Source organism: Morus notabilis, unplaced genomic scaffold (assembly GCF_000414095.1).
Source record: "Morus notabilis unplaced genomic scaffold, ASM41409v2 Scaffold158, whole genome shotgun sequence".
NCBI classification, from domain to species: Eukaryota; Viridiplantae; Streptophyta; class Magnoliopsida; order Rosales; family Moraceae; genus Morus; species Morus notabilis.
The window spans coordinates 111572-128403 of NW_010364156.1; the positions used below are offsets into that span (position 1 = coordinate 111572).

The following is a 16832-nucleotide window of genomic DNA, read 5'->3' on the forward strand; positions in this document are numbered from 1 at the left end:
TTATATTAATTATTAATATAATAAATATAATTATAACAATACAATATAATATATAATATTATTATAATATTATTATAAAATAATAATTATAATATCATATTATTAAAACAATTATAATATTATTATAATATCATATTATATAATAAAATAATATTATTAAAATTATTAATATAGTCATGATATTATTTATTATAATATTATTATTACATTATATTATATTACGACTCTAAATTTTAAATTGAGAAGATTGTAAATTTTAGATTTTATTAGGGGTATTATGGAAAAGTTTATTAATTACACTATGTTAATTTTCGCACATTCTAAAAGCTAAAGTTGCCTTTGGGCTGCTTCTGATTTTGACTGTAGATACTTTAAAAATTTTTAAAAAGCGCTTTTGAGGAGATTTACCAAACATTAAAATCAGCTTTTGCTACAAGCAGAAGTTGATTTTGGGAACGAAAATCAATACCAAACGCAGTCTTTCTGTTCATATATATCTTATGAATAATCTTTGAGACACCAACTTAAATCTTGACTTTTGTATACAAACTAATGTGTCATATGAATTGTAATTTTTATATTGATGGTTGTTTAAAACATTGCCACGTAAATGAACGATTAGATATTGCATCATAGGCCCGTATGGACCTGTTTTGTTTAATTTAATTTGATGTGATTTTATTTTATTTAGTGTATTTTTTGAATTTAATTCGATTATTTAGAGTATTTTTATCTAAGTAGTATCAAAAATTTGGCACAAAATGGTGTTAAAACGGATAAAATCGGACTACAAATCCATTAAAAATTAGTCATTAATTAATAATAATTAAAAAATAATATGGGATTTATCACAGGCCGTTGGATTTAAAAAGTCAGCGGCTGTGATTGGCGCGTGAAACAAATGAACAAGGAGATGTAAGTCCAGCGTGGGGCAGGGGACAAAGGCGTGAGCAACACTGGAGGTGGGCCCCACCACTTGCTTCTTTCGATGAATCAAAGCATGACACGTGGTTAAGGCTGTCGGCCACAATAAGAGATGCGCGGGATCATCTACTTCAGTTTCACGTGAGTGTGCTCTTCTTGATCATTAAAATTGCAACACATGGCGGCGTTTTGATCTAGCGGTCTGTTTTGTGCCACATGAAGTGCACTTAAGGAGATACCCAATTACGTTTTGACACATGGCCTTTACGCTAAAGCTCACCGCACACAATCGTTTTTCCACCAAAGAATTAAAAAACAACGTGGCTAATTGTGAGGAGAGAAATGGACGAAACGTTTCTTTCCCCCAAAAAAACTGATTATGCTTTTTTATGATATTTAGATTTAGATTACATATATCAATCAATATCAATGTATGTCATTTAAAAATAAAAGAATGTGTATGTCATGCTTATTGGTTCCAAATCTTCTTTTTTTTCAGTATAAATGGTATAAGAGCACTTCATGTTTCTCTTTCCTAAACTCGGGTATGATATTTAGGGAAAACAAAAAATAAAAAATAGAATAGATATTATCTTTTTTTTTATGGTAAAATAAAAATGAGATATTTTTGAATACGCTAACATACTGGTAAACTAAGTTTTTTGTGCGTCAGTTATACATAAAATTATGTAAAAGTCAACACAAATTCAACGGTTAAAAAAATCTGACTTACTAATACGTAAATAATCTCTAAATAGAAATATCATAGTAACAAATAGAGGAAATATACTAGTAATACATTATTGTAATTATCATAGTACTTCGCTATTACCGTAGCTAACTAACAATAAATATATGAACTAGTAATACATAACAAGAAGGGCGTTAATCCTATAAATAGTTTTTGAGGAAAAGGAAAATAAAGAAAGAAAGATAACCCTAACGTGGAGGACATCTCTGTTTGCTCGGATATCGTGCTGAATAAAAGTTGTTCTTAATTTTCATTGTTTTTGTGCGTATATTCTTGAAGATTTGGACAATAAATATTGTATTTTGAGAATACTTTTATAATCGCATGTATGAAAAACCTAGCAAGTACCTGATATCTTTTAAGAATTTGTCCTACGTTTGCCCATAGCAAATTAAATGTCAAAAACGAATAACAATAGAAAAGGAATGACGATAAAAAATACTCCGCTCCTCTAAATAAAAAATAAATAATAAGCACCGTTTGCATATAGCACACAAGTGTGGAAATTAACCAAGAAATAAAAGGCGGACAAAAAGGGTGTTTTTCCTTATCTTTGCATCCACATTTTAGGAAATTGGATGTGAAAATCAACCGTTAAAGTTATATGTGAAAGTGAATGCATTCACATTAAAGACGTGAATAGCCATAGCCATACCAAATAAATAAAAATCGATATAGGCACAAAGGATGGGGCTGTATAATACTGTTGAGAAATCAACTTATGGGGAAAAAAAAATGTTTCGTTATCAAGTTAATTATGAGAATAATTGCATGCTGATAGATTCTGAGTTGTTCATAAAAAAGTACAAAGATATTACTTCTTACCTCAAAATATCCCGAGTTAATATGGGGCTGTATAATACTGTTGAGAAATCAACTTATGGGGAAAAAAAATGTTTCGTTATCAAGTTAATTATGAGAATAATTGCATGCTGATAGATTCTGAGTTGTTCATAAAAAAGTACAAAGATATTACTTCTTACCTCAAAATATCCCGAGTTAATAAGAGTAGCATTTATGATCTAACCAGCAATCATAAAGAATAAATAAAAAGACACACTTTGCTTATAAAAGAAAAAAAGAAAGAAAGAAAAGTCCCACTTTCTTTATTTTCTCTCTAATGTACTTCAGACAACGGAACCGTTCCACTATTTAATGAGTTAGCTTAAAGCTAATACGTTTTTCAACCGAGGTATGAAAAAAAAAAAAAAAAAAAATCTAATGCAAACAAATGAGTGAAATGCAAGCAAGTAAATTGATTTAAGTGACACGGTTTAAAGTAAATACACATAAAGAAAGGATTATTATTCATTAGAAAATTGCACTTGTAGATTATCATATGCCATGAGAATCGGTCCAGATCAGTTTAAAATTGTATATTTTACAATCCATCTAAAATTGTATATCCAATTTATAGCGAAGGATGGACAAAAGTTGATCGTTTGATTTTCACGGATTTCGAACGGCCCTACCAGATATTCACATGCAAGGTTTTACAGCAAGTACCGATCAACCTCACACTTTCTGTTGCAACTCACTATTGAGGTTAATATTGAGGATTTCAGTTCATATAATCTATATTTACATCAATGTCTATTATCTATTACATATATTATCTATTTATAAAAACTATAAAAGAGACAAAACCTTTTTATCTTGCTCTACGCACTTATCTTACTCACTATTGAGGTTAATATTGAGGATTTTAGTTCATATAATCTATATTTACATCAATGTCTATTATCTATTACATATATTATCTATTTATTAAAACTATAAAAGAGACAAAACCTTTTTATCTTGCTCTACGCACTTATCTTACTTCTTTTATTTTATTTTTCCCTTTTTTTTTTTTTGCTTAACTTTTTTTTTTCTTTAACTTTATTTTCTTTCTCTTTTTTTTTTAGTTCTTGATCATTTTATATTTTTCCTTGCTATCTTTATTCTTTTTTTTAATCAAAATAATTTTATAATAGTTTAAAATTGATTTTTTCTTCCTTAACATGGAGTGGAGATTTAAGCTCGACATCATCCCAATTTAAATATTTTCTTTTGTTATGATCCTCTAAAATATTATTTTACGTATGTGACATTTCTAAATTTTTCTAATCCAAATTGCCACAATTGAAATGAGTTTTTTTTTTTTGGCCTTTTTTACCAAAATTATAAAAAAATTTATTTAAAAAACTCAAAAACATTTAAATTGATGTATAAGTAAATTTCATATAGTAATAATAAACACATGCGTGCGAAGCACATTTTCACACTAGTAGATGTTTAAAGCGCTATCATAATCAAAAACTCAAAAACATTTAAATTGATGTATAAGTAAATTTCATATAGTAATAATAAACACATGCGCGCGAAGCACATTTTCACACTAGTAGATGTTTAAAGCGCTATCATAATCAAAATGATAAAATATTGCAAATTATAAACAACATCTCTAGAGGGTTTTGCAGCCTGAAGCTTTCTGGAAATTACCTTGTTTTTATCCCTTTGACTGACCTTTTCTTTATGATTTTTTTTTTTTTTTTTTTTTTGCTTGAACTCCCTCAAACAGTGTATGAACTCCCTTAAAATAAAACAATGTATGATCATTGCCTAGTAGTTCACATTAATATAAAGCATCTCACATCTATACGTATACATGGCGATACTTATTGATTAATACGCATATAATGATTTATATATCGGACTACATGATAGAAATTAAAAAAAAAAAATTAGTACTCGTTATTAATTATTTTTCATTCCACTAATAATTAATTCAAAGTCATGCTTGCTCTACATTTGGAATATAAAAAGCAAATCACGTTTAACTCACTTGTAATTTTTTAATCATATTTCAACGAGTTTTGATTATATCATAGAGGTTAAGCCAAATGCTTGTAAAGTTGTAACTCACTTGTACTTTTCTCTTTTTTTTAATACTTAACGAGTTTATATCAAGTACTTACAAGTTACAACCCCACAACGTGGGATTAAGGCATTCCGCTGTATTTGTCTTTTGGTCGTTCTTTTTATTATTCTACTTACATACTTAGGTTACGTACATCAATTCTTCTTCTTCTTTTTTTAAAAGAACAAAAGAAGAAAATAAGTGTAAAAATGCTACTTAGGACTTGCATGAAAAAAATAATGTACCTTCAGAATTGGGTTTGCAGATTGCTGGGGAGGAGGGGGCCCGTATTTACCCCCCAATCTGTGATTTTTCCCCCTTTATTTGTTGGTACCGGTTTAATCTTTTATTACGTTTTGATATAAGATTTGTTGAAACAAATGAAAATAAGAACGTGAAATAATAAAAGACACAAGAGAAATAGTGTCGCGGTTCAATAACCACCTACTCCACATGATGAACAATCTACTGAGTAAACACTTAATCACCCCGAGACTGCATCTCTAAGTATGACGCCTATGAACTTGTAACTATCCAATGGACTTCCTCAGCGAGTTCCCCTTGACTTCAAAACTGTACGGTGAACTCCCTTCGACTGGCAGTGCGCTATCTCTCGAAAGCTTTAAATTTTTCTCCTGCAGAACGTTGGTTGAATTCCCCTCAACACTTCAAATCGTCTGCTCTCAAAGACTACAAATTCTTCTCCCGAAGAACGTGAAAAATAAATGTCAACAAAATGATATGATTCACTGCATTCTGGGACTTAAAAGACGTGTTGAGACCACTGAGAGACTTTAATTAAATAGCCAAAAATTCAGCTGTCAAAGATCTTCAATGCAATCCACTATCAACAACCTGTTGCAGATTCTATTGCAACAATTTCTTGCAACATAACTGTCAAAAACTGATCTAAAGGCTAATAGTGGTGATTCTTGAAATCTTCCCATATAAGACTACACGAACCTGGATGTATTCCTCTGAAACATGGATGATTCCACCAACCCAGCAAAATCTCAATCACAAATAAATTATTCCATCAATTTCCAACTTACCAAAAAGGACCAAAAGTTGACCAAACTATATATTTCTTCGAAGTAGAAACTTTCCAAAACATATATTTTGCAGCAAATCAACTTCTAAAATAAATATTCTGCAGCAAATCAAATATCTCATCAATTTTTAACTTTTTAAAAACATCAAAAAGTTGACTTTCTCCAAATCAAAACAATTTAATTGATTCTAAACAGTTTCCAAATAAACTGAACTTTTCCAAAACATATCAATAATTGATATTCAAATATCAATCAAATCAATCACCACCAACACAAGCCCAAAATAATGTCAACGCTAAAAATTAATCCAATCTGAAATTCTCAACATTATTTATCCTTTTTTAAAACCCTCATGTCATCCTTGTATGCGTTTTTATTCATAAACGGAGACTTTAGCAACGGATGGATCAAATACATTATAACTTCAAAGTAGATAAATCTCTAAAGCGAAAGGTAAAGGGGTCGGAATTAAACTAGTGAGAGCATCTCCAAAATAATATTATAATTAACGTGTCAATTATAAATTTAGTATTTAAGTGTAAAAAATACTCTCTAATGTAATGCTATTTGTTATGCTAAATTTCTCATATGCTATATTTTGTGGCAAATTTTCCACTAAGTATGGCATGTGAAAATTTTGACATTTAATTGCTATTGGTTGAAATGTTTACTTTTTTATATAATTATTGTAACTTTTACATTTTTTAATTATTTTAAACATAAAAATTACTTTTATAATTTTTAAAGCTTAATAATTATGAGAAAAAGTATATTTAATATTTCAAATAACATTATGTATTGGAATAAAAATGAAAATAACATATAATATCACGTTTTTATGGTAAATATACAATTGTCATTGGCATTTACATTGGAGATGGTTTAATATATGATAATTTGACACAATAAATAATATTATATTAAAAAATATTTTTTATATTCAAATATTAAAATAGTAATTAACACATTAATTATAACGTTACATAAAAGAAAACTACTATTTCTTAGCTTGAATGTCAAGTTTGAAGTAAGCCTGGGTCTCTCTCTTGCTGCTATCCATATTCCACCAACTTCTACGTGGATCCTTTAAGAGGCCCAGGGTCGTACTATGTGAGCCCAATTTTCTGGGCTGCCAATCCATCAACTATCGAGCCCAAAAGCCTGATTGGACATTCCCTATCTGTTGTCGTGTTGTTCAACCACCAACGGCTCCAGACGACGACGTTTATGCCTCCAAGAAAAGGCCAACAAACGCACGTGAGCTTAGAGCACCACGTGCTTAATGTTCAGACATTTCGCTCCACTTGCCCAACTTCTTAATACAGTTGGCACTTGGCAGTTAAGCCGCCGACCATGGCAAAATCGTTATTAATCCCCAAATCCAATGGTATTTCTATCACCCATTTTCCTCCTCGGTCCTATCGTAGAGAGAGTTGAAATAAAAAAATTATATATAAAAAAAAACTGAAACTGAAAGCTCTCTCTGTCACATACTCTCTTAGACGCTCTCTTAGAGAGCAACAGAGAGACAAGAGAAATAAAAGGACCAATCTTTTTCTAGAGAGAGAAAGCTTTCGAGCCTTTTTATTCGTTTCCTTTTCCTTTCATTTTTTTTCCGGCGAAGGAATAAGGAAGATGTTGAAGATCTCGTGCAATGCGGCGGACCAAATCCAATCCTTAGCCCAATGCCGTTTCTTCGGCCCACCCAAGTCCAGACCCAGGCCCGTTTCCACCTGCCGGAGAGACGGTGCGTCGTCTTGCTCTCCGACGACGAGGTGTCCGGTTCTCGCCGTCGTTTCCGACCGGAGCGGCGGCATGACGGCGCAGGAAGCGACGAACCGGGTCGAGACCGGGCTGGGGAGCTTGGCGGACCGGCTGAGGCTGGGGAGCTTGACGGAGGACGGGTTGTCGTATAAGGAGAAGTTCATTGTGAGGTGTTACGAGGTTGGGATTAACAAGACTGCCACTGTCGAGACCATTGCTAATCTTTTGCAGGTTCGTCGCGATTGAATCCGTTGTTATTTTAATTTAGTTTAATTTTTGGCGTCTTTGTCTGCTTGCATTTCTTGTTTCTTTCGTTTGGATTCCAATTTCTCAATTTCTTAAATTATTGCTCGGTTAATTGGTCTTGATTTGGCTTTTGAACCGTTTTGGGGGCAAATTTTGAGAAAATTCGTTAATTTGTTGGTTCTCTTGTACTTCATGATTGGTCACTGCATCTTAATGATCTGAATGAAAGACCTTTTCTTTTTTTTTTTGGCTTCAAACGAGTAAAAAGTTTTTAGTTTTTATTTTTTATATATATTTTTTGAATTAGCTTTGTGAACGGGAAAATTTGTGGTGAAATTTTGTGGTGCAGGAGGTTGGGTGCAACCATGCTCAGAGTGTTGGGTTTTCGACTGATGGCTTTGCAACAACGCCCACCATGAGGAAATTGCATCTCATATGGGTCACCGCTCGCATGCACATTGAAATCTATAAATACCCAGCTTGGTAAGTTCTATTCTACTGTTCTAGTTGCAATTATAGGGAATTTTCTATTAAAAATTTCATTTATAACATGTGGGCATGTTATTGTGAGGTAGGAGTGATGTGGTTGAAATAGAAACATGGTGCCAAAGCGAAGGTAGAATTGGGACAAGACGTGATTGGATACTCAAGGATTATGCCACTGGTCAAGTCATTGGAAGAGCAACGAGGTTCCTTTTCGCACCGCCTTTATTATTTTATTATTTTTTTTGTCTAAGTTCAGAAACATGGAATTGATAAAATGGTATTTTTCTGTGTGTCTTCGAAAATCATGTGCAAGTACGTGCATGTCTAATTTATATTTTATATCAATGAAGCCCATGTTTTTTTTTTTTTTTCCATCTTATGGAAGTTTTGCGTCTCTAAGGTTTAGTATTCTGTATCTTTAATGTTGGCTTCTAGAGGTTATGGGTTTTATTTTTGCTTTGGACAGCTGCGATCTCTCTCTCCTGTAATTGCAGTCTCTAAAAGTTGTGTTTGGAGGATGGCCTAAATACATAAATTGTTGATCAATTATGTTCAAAGAACATTTATACTTCATCTGAATATTTCTTGGAAGTTAAAAGTTGGTAATAATGAGTTTACTTGCTTACATGTGCTTGATTTGAAGTAAAAGCGCACAGGCTATTATTCATCGCTTTGTTCTTCCTTTTTCTGTTCTGAATGTGTTCTTACGGAGCATTTTCTATTATGAAACCGAAAACTGAAGTAATAATGATTAGTTGTTTTGCTGTTGCAAGAATTCGTGTGGTCAGATTAATTTATCTATTCACTTCTAATTCTACGTGTCTTTGAGTTTTGACTATATATGCTTGTGTTGTGGTTTCAGTAAGTGGGTGATGATGAACCAAGACACCAGACGACTTCAGAAAGTTAGTGACGATGTTCGAGATGAGTACTTAGTCTTTTGTCCAAGAGAACTCAGGTAGGCTCCTTTTCAATTCATCAGTTCGTTAAAATCTAATTCATGCCAAACGTTTATTCTGTTGTACCTGGATTCACAGGATGATAGGTTTGATTCATTAAGTTGCGATGTAGACCCTATCTGTCATTTTGAAGTAAACCCTGAAGCTCTATATCACATATAGTGATATGAGCAAGTAATTCCGAAACAATTCGATCCTTTAATACTAAGTCCATCCACAATTTGTTTCCTTTTTTTTTTAGGCTAGCTTTTCCAGAGGAGAACAATAGTAGTGTGAGGAAAATACCAAAACTGGAAGATCCTGCTGAGTCTTTTAAACTGGGACTTGTGGTAAGAAAAGACTAAGTTATTCATCCAATTTTGTTCCAATTTCTACTGTGTTCTGAGTATATTTTGAACACGGCAGCCACGGAGAGCTGATCTGGACATGAACCAGCATGTTAATAATGTAACCTACATTGGTTGGGTCCTGGAGGTTAGTATATCTCTCAGTTGTTCTTACTGCTTCTGATTGTGTGTCTGTTACGCAGTCCTCTTAACATCAGACTTTTTGTCCACGCATTTAAGCACTCCCAGAACCTTTGACTTCTTTTGTTTTGTGGGCCTCACGAGCTGGCATTCATATTTTTATCTCTCTATGGCAGAGCATGCCTCAAGAAATCATTGATAGCCATGAACTGCAGACCATCACCTTAGATTACAGACGTGAATGTCAACATGATGACATCGTCGATTCTCTCACGAGCGTGGAGCCGATTGAGGACGGTGAAGCGATCAAAGGGCTTCAAGGAACAAATGGTTCTGCCTCAGCCACCGAGAGCCAACAAGAAGACTGCAGGCAATTCCTGCATCTACTGAGACTATCAGGTGATGGGCTTGAGATAAACCGGGGACGAACTGAGTGGAGAAAGAAACCCTCCAGATGAAGAAGTAATAGTCTGCTCTACTATGTTCTTGGTTTAGTCCGCTCTTAGTCTGTGTTTATTGTCTTGTGTTGCTTCCAATTTGTTGTTTTTTGTTAGGAGCTAGGTTATCAAAATTTCCTCTTTCTATGGATACAGACATAACAAGATCTGAGCCGTTGATTATAATGATTAAGATAGAAAATTTGATATATCCACCTCAAAACTCATAAAACATTTATTGTTTTAATTTGTTATCATTATTTTTTCCCTCAGTGTTAAGCTTTGGCTCGAATTCTGTTCCTTGAGCTAAAGATTGGTTTCTATGAAGCAAACATTGCACCAACTCCAAGTATGTTACTAAATTATGATGCCCAAAGGGCTTCTTCAACTGTTATTGAATGATGCCTCATGCCCTCATTTTTTGCCATTGTACTTCGTGGTACGCCAGTATCGTAACTTTTGGCAAACCTCAACTGCTTGATAATGCTTGGCGAATCATTCTTTTTTTCTTTTCTTTTGCAGAGATTCCTACTATAAGACCTGAAAAAATGCCTTTCACTATTATCCTTATTTTGTATACTTTTTTATTTTGATGAGATTCCTCGAATCATAAAAATCGTGCACTATGAGTATGATGTCACACTGTAGAAAGATCTTTTATTTTATTTTATTTTTTGGCAAATTTTGTGTATGAGTATAAAAAATGCACTTCTTAATTGTCCTATCATATAGAATTATGTCCAATTAAAAGAAGGCACAATTGATAAAAACTTATAGAGTGCGTTTAGAGTTGATTTTAAAATAATTTTATTTTTAATAAAAAGTAAAAATAAAATTATTTTGAAAATCATTTTGGGATCGATTCTGAAATTACGTAGATTGTTTTGAGTAATAAAAAAGTGAAATCGTATTTATTAATTAATATATTATAATATTATTGATAAGAACTAAAAAATGAAAACAAAAAAGTGAAAATAACTTTCAACTGTTTTTTAATTCCTTCATAAAAATTATTATCACTGTTTTCATTTTTAAAATATTTATTAAACAAATGTCGTTTCGTTTTCATTTTCATTATTTCTTTTTTGAAAAAAAAAAAAACGGTTTTCATTTTTATTATTTATTTTTCGAAAAAAAAAAAAAACGGTTTCAAACACGCACATAAATTTCCTTAAATAGTTCAGAATTGTTTCTACGGGTGTTATGTTTTGTTCAGAATGGTTCTAGATTCATCTTTAACATGATTTATAGCTTAATCAAAAGTTCACGACCAAACATATCTCTACTAGTTAAGAGTGGAAAAGCAAGCGATGCATCAAATAGCAGTGGTTTAGAAGGCGTATAGTAACAATGATCATGTATATGCATAATTGTACTCCAATACACAAGTACCTTCATACATGCTTGTGGACTTAGACTACTTTTTTGGGGCCACTACCTAAGTTTGTGACCAGCCTTCTAACCTCAACCACCGTTCGTCCTATTCCAAGACTTGTCGACCCGTCCAAGCTATCAGAACACGCTGCTTAAATAGTAAAACCTTTAGAATCAAATAACGTGTTGACCCATCTAATTCTTGGGGCCATGAGGTGATCAATGTAGTTTCTAATTTTCCCTCGCTAATACAATCAGAGCAACCTAAATACCAAACCAACCAAAGAAATCACAGGCCAACCAGAATATGTCATCACCACTCACTTTATCAATTTTCCCATGCACAACAAGCTTGCCATGCATAACTCAATTAATGTCATTCCTAAATCAAGTATGATGGAAACTGCTCCGTCCGCTATAAATTGTGGAGTCTCCAAGCAAAAGTTACATCCACACAAAAAATACAAAGGGACATTATCAAACACTCCAATGGAGATAAGTACCAAGGCGTTGCTCGCTTTGGCACTCCTTTTCATGGCATTCACGGCCAGCACTGAAGGAGGAAGAGACTTGCCTGGAAAAGAGGAGGCCGACATTGGTAGTCCACTGCACAAAACGACCTTCGGAGCCTTTTGGGCTTGGCCGTGGTGGGGCAAGGGTGGTTGGGGAGGGCTTCCTTCGGGAGGGTGGAACCCGGGATGGCTTGGAGGCCTCATCTCTTGGCTTGCAGGACATCCCTGGTTTGCAGGCCACCCTTGGTTTGGCCGCTTCGGCGGTTATGGTTATGGAGGGGCCCCTACCCCTTGGAAAACGTATGATCTAGACGATGCTAAGAAAGGCCATACTCCTAAAGGGTAAATCCTATATACATCCTTGGTAAAGTGGAGAACATCTAGTATGAGCTATGTAATCTTATGAATAATGAGAGGCCCGAGATGGCTTTATGACCGGCTATTGATGCCTTTTTGGGATTGTTCGATCACCATATATATATATATATATATATAGCTATTGGCTAGTACCAAGCACAATAGCTTTTTAAATAAATCAGATTTACTGTTATGCTTCTCTCTTTCTATATCATCCGCTATTTAATTTGCTTTATACAAACGAGCGAAAGCTGCCTCCTTCCCCTTATCCACAGAAGTTTTGTTTACCAGTTTGATATTTGTCCGATTCTAGTCTCAGAAGCAGCCTTTGATCCCCCACACCCAAATTCAAGAAATAAAAAGGTCAATAAAAAACTTCAACAACTCATTATTGAGCTTAAATAACAATCGATATATATACATATATATATATATATATTGCAAAGAAAATAACACATGATATTTGACCAGCATTGGCATATTTCATTTAGGAATTTTACTTTAAAATGCACTAAGTATTGTTCAATATGGAAAACTACTATTGTCATTAGATTAGTTTCCTGCACAATATTCAGATGGACAAATATGGAAACAACTCAATTCTGATGACAGGAAAAACCAATTCTTTCGTCCTCTCAAATGCGAAAAACTCAATCCCTGTAATAGCGAAAAACAAAAAAGGCACCGTTAATCACGAGTCCCGCAGAACGAAACAGACAAAATTAATGAACAATAAAACGAACATGAGTTACATAATGGGAATAAATACTACAGATCCTCCCTGTAGGAGGTGAAAGGAGAAGATAAAAAAGTTTCATACCAAGAACTTTTTTATGGCGAACAAAAACACAGTAACATAGTAACATCCTCAATGATCTCTCGCATATTTTTAATACAGTTGCTTGAAGGTTAATACAACTGTAATAAAAACTAATATATTTTTCAATGATCATTTCTTCACGAATTTGTGCATGGCATTCGAGTGACTATAAAGACACACCCTGCACAATAACCACTGTTTCTAAGATCCATCAATCTTATATGTCCTAATGATCTGCCTGACATTGAATGAAATATAGCATGGAACAACTTACACGAGTTATCCCAGAGATGAGCTAACAACTGGTTGCCGGAAGAAATACCCTAATTAGTTCTTTTGCAGTAACTCTTTTCCTGCAGGTAGGGCATTTACCCTGAGCATTAACCGCGGCCTTAATGCATGCCTTGCAGAAAATATGACCACATTTTGTTGATGTTTCCTCGGCCAGTGGGCCCATACAAATTGGACAGGTAAATGTAGGCTCTTTTGGTGGTGGTGGCGGCTTCTTGGCATTCTCTGCCTGAAAATAAAAGTATTTGCAGTGAGTCCCAACCATGCATGCGAGTTAAGTTAAAGAAGTTGTGGAATAAGCAAACCCAGCGAAGTATAAGTACCACATAGTAAAGTTGTGGAGTATGCAACCCAAAGATGTATAAGTGCCATAACTAGGAAGCCTTTGTGTACCGAGTTTGAAGTATCAAAAACAAATGCACATGTACTATTACTATAAAAGCATCTAGCTCATTTTCATGGAAATTAGTAAATACAAGCATATATGCGTGCTGTCAAGATGTACCAAACATGCTCAAAACCAACTGCTCTCTTGCTTGTTCTCTTGTGCATTACAACATTGTTTCTTAAATAAAACCCCTCGTATGACATTTTTGGGCACTAACAGAACACATGTTGAGCACATTTGCATTTCACATTACATTGAAAAGGAAGAAAGAAGCAAGGAACAACTTCAAGACAATCAGCATAGGAATTATACCTTTTAATTAATCAAATAAAAATACTCTCAACTCACTAAAAACGTTGCTAGCAATTTTGAAATACAATCTGCAACACCTCATGTTCAAAATAGTGAACTTTTGCAAAAAAATCAATACAAACCACTCAGAGCAAATCAATGACCATACTCCATTCACATTGAAAATGTTTCCAGCATATACCAAACAGGAATATTCATTTTGCTACACAAAACACTTCAGCGATTGGAGAAAAATTAATTACCTAAGACACATATCAGTTTTAAAACATCCAAACAACTGTTCAATGCAAACATGTAGCTGTCAGGTGAGATAGCAAGTTCAGTCATTGTTACTTATCCTAATTCAATCTTCTGCCACATCTACAACAATATCTTAAGCATTTGAATTACTACATAAGTACAAAGTTCCATCAAACACAAAAAAGCATCAATCAAGAAGGGATAGAAATATTTCAACATATATATCATCACCAAAACCAGGTTAACAATGTATTTTGACCAAATAAGGATAAATTAATCTATCGTAAACCCCCTTGTTAAGCAAACAAGGATACAGTATAACAGTGATATATGAAACATGCAAGATGAGGAATTAGTGTTGTTACCATGGAGCTGCCACTACTTTCCAAGTTTACGTACAAATCACAATTGATAACGACTTGATTTGGTGAAGCTCTTCTGCACTTGTGATTACCGCGACCAACCCCATTACGTTCTTCTGCAATGATAAGAGAGACACAGAGACTGTGAGACAAGTCTAAATAAAAGGTTAGCACATCAAAAGAAGAATGGTACAATTTACAAATGTTGGATCTTCTGTTACCAAAGCTACATTTCTTTTCCTACTAAAACCACAAATATTGTACAAGAAAAAATAATACGATAAGCGCATACGAGATGATACGTCTTAACTTCTTAATTTATATTTCTTAATCTATTAAAATATAAAGAAAAGAATATCAGGAGACAAAAGAACTACCTGACTCTACATCAACAATAGTCCTTCCACGGGCTCTTCTATTGTTTTTAGCCTAACATTACACATGACAGAGTAAATAACCATAAGCCACAATGCCAACAAAACAGTAGGAAGATGCGCACAATCATGACATGTGAACCAAAAACAAAAAAATTATGGCATACCGCAGCAAAAGCCCTCGGCGAAGATTCAATGACATCATCATCGATGGCCTCGACATCAATCATAGGAGGAGGAACAGAGTTCCCTTGTTGCCTAGATTGCGTGTTCTGGGTTCCCACTTGAATTGAAGTTCCTTCTTGATTCCGATTATCACCGGGTGGTACACTATTAAGGTCTAAGTTCAATGCAACCTTCCTTCGGCGGTAGCTTCTTACACCACTCCTACTGTTCTGAGTGCTCATTACTAATATTATCTATTTCCTAACCGAGCTAACGCCTGAAAAAAAACTGAATTCGGAAAACGATATAAAAATTAAATCAAAAAAAAATAGTACATTGTTATTCAGAGACACCTTTTTCTGTTGGAAACAAAGGAAACATAAAATACACTGCGCAAAAGAAAAAACATGGCATTTTTCTGTACCAACCAAGTTAATTCAACAAACATAATTCTCAAAGATCAATCAGAAGCGTGTAACTCAAACAGGGCTATCAAGTTACACCATTTCTCACTGGTGCTTATATAATCACATGAGAACTAAAGCGATAAATCTTTCCCAGAATTTTTCGAGCAAAAGTATAAGCAAATGAGAATCGAAAATATACAAACAAGTAAACAAATGAAGTAGAAGATCGAAGAATGATTTTTGCAAATTCGATGTGCTGCAATAAAATAATAAAAAAAGGAATTTTGATCAATCTCTCATAAAAATCAAATAATAAAAAAACCGTGGGATCAAAATACCACCGAAAACTATAAAATAAAATAAAGAAAAAAGTTATAAACTCCATTATCATCAAAAAAAAAATTTGGGAAAGTAAAAAACGATTCATAAGCACTAATAGCACAAATCAGAAAAATTCAAATAGCAAAAAAACACCAATAATCTCAACAAAACGACTAAAATAAATAATCCGCACAAACGACTGAAGAAAAACGTCTATTTTACTCCGATAAAATGAAAAACCACGAAACAGATTTAAAAGAGAGAGAGAAAGAAAGATTTCAATCGAAAAGCTCTAACCTTTACAGCAAGCCCTTGAGGAACGAAATTTGACGCAGTTTCTCCAAAATTTTTCTTAAATAAAAATCGCAGTGGAGAGAGAAAAGGAAAATTAAAAAAAAAATGGTTATTTTCCAAAGAGAAACGGAAGTTTTTAAGGGAGATTTTCAGATTATAGCAGAGAACTTAGCGACAAAAGGCAAAGAGAGTTTGGTTTGGCTCTCTGGCGCTGAGCGCACGCGTCAGTGACGAACCCGAATTGGCCCACGTGCCCAAGCACGTGTGAGGTTTTTTTTGAGAGAAAGAGGGAAATAGACCAAGATTTGAGATGAATTAAATTAATACGCCAATAGTTTACATAAGTTAATAAATAGGCCAAATTATTATTTTTGTCCATAACTTGTCTGGTTATGAACCATAACTTGATAAGTTATTGTCCATAAATCACGATTTTTATCCCTAACTTGTCTGGCTATGAATCATAACTTGACAAGTTTGTCCATAACTTGACAAGTTATGACATATTAATTTTTATAACTAAAAATTTACCTATATACTTCCTTAAACTTTTCATATTGACATATTTTTATTATTTCCATTTTTTTTTTTGGTGAGTTACGACCTTTAATTTTTGGTAAAGTCTTC

General features: G+C 33.6%; 2 protein-coding genes across 4 annotated transcripts; one reads left to right on the top strand and one right to left on the bottom strand.

The window, feature by feature from the left end:
- The first annotated feature begins 7118 nt into the window (after positions 1-7118).
- LOC21390431 (oleoyl-acyl carrier protein thioesterase 1, chloroplastic) lies at positions 7119-10376 on the top strand. The gene is made up of 7 exons (XM_010105876.2): positions 7119-7624; positions 7989-8122; positions 8215-8328; positions 8988-9083; positions 9326-9413; positions 9490-9558; positions 9728-10376. Exons 1-7 carry the CDS (start codon positions 7265-7267, stop codon positions 10007-10009), a joined length of 1143 nt encoding a protein of 380 aa, XP_010104178.1. The 5' UTR covers positions 7119-7264; the 3' UTR covers positions 10010-10376.
- A 2328-nt stretch (positions 10377-12704) lies between these two features.
- On the bottom strand, positions 12705-16344 carry LOC21390433 (E3 ubiquitin-protein ligase RNF4). 3 transcript variants are annotated; one of them, XR_002902887.1, is made up of 7 exons: positions 16209-16344; positions 15186-15471; positions 15022-15073; positions 14648-14760; positions 13326-13571; positions 13052-13232; positions 12705-12888 (listed from the first exon to the last, which is right to left on the bottom strand). XR_002902887.1 is itself a non-coding variant. In XM_024170639.1 (6 exons), exons 2-5 carry the CDS (start codon positions 15423-15425, stop codon positions 13347-13349), a joined length of 630 nt encoding a protein of 209 aa, XP_024026407.1. In that variant the 5' UTR covers positions 15426-15460; positions 16209-16344; the 3' UTR covers positions 12705-12888; positions 13326-13346. The 3 variants fall into 3 exon arrangements, 2 of the variants coding, with proteins under 2 accessions (XP_024026407.1, XP_024026406.1); XM_024170639.1 differs by lacking the exon at positions 13052-13232 and having other exon boundaries at positions 15186-15460; XM_024170638.1 differs by lacking the exon at positions 13052-13232.
- Positions 16345-16832: the final 488 nt, after the last annotated feature.

Excerpts from the sequence above, each read along its gene's own strand:
- LOC21390431 (XM_010105876.2), top strand. The coding sequence starts at position 7,265 with ATGTTGAAGATCTCGTGCAATGCGGCGGACCAAATCCAATCCTTAGCC. Across the intron at positions 7,625-7,988 it reads CCATTGCTAATCTTTTGCAG|GAGGTTGGGTGCAACCATGC; the intron begins GTTCGTCGCGAT and ends TTTGTGGTGCAG. Across the intron at positions 9,084-9,325 it reads TTTTGTCCAAGAGAACTCAG|GCTAGCTTTTCCAGAGGAGA; the intron begins GTAGGCTCCTTT and ends TTTTTTTTTTAG.
- LOC21390433 (XM_024170639.1), bottom strand. The coding sequence starts at position 15,425 with ATGAGCACTCAGAACAGTAGGAGTGGTGTAAGAAGCTACCGCCGAAGG. Across the intron at positions 15,074-15,185 it reads CGCCGAGGGCTTTTGCTGCG|GCTAAAAACAATAGAAGAGC; the intron begins GTATGCCATAAT and ends GTGTAATGTTAG. Across the intron at positions 13,572-14,647 it reads AAAGTAGTGGCAGCTCCATG|GCAGAGAATGCCAAGAAGCC; the intron begins GTAACAACACTA and ends TTTTATTTTCAG.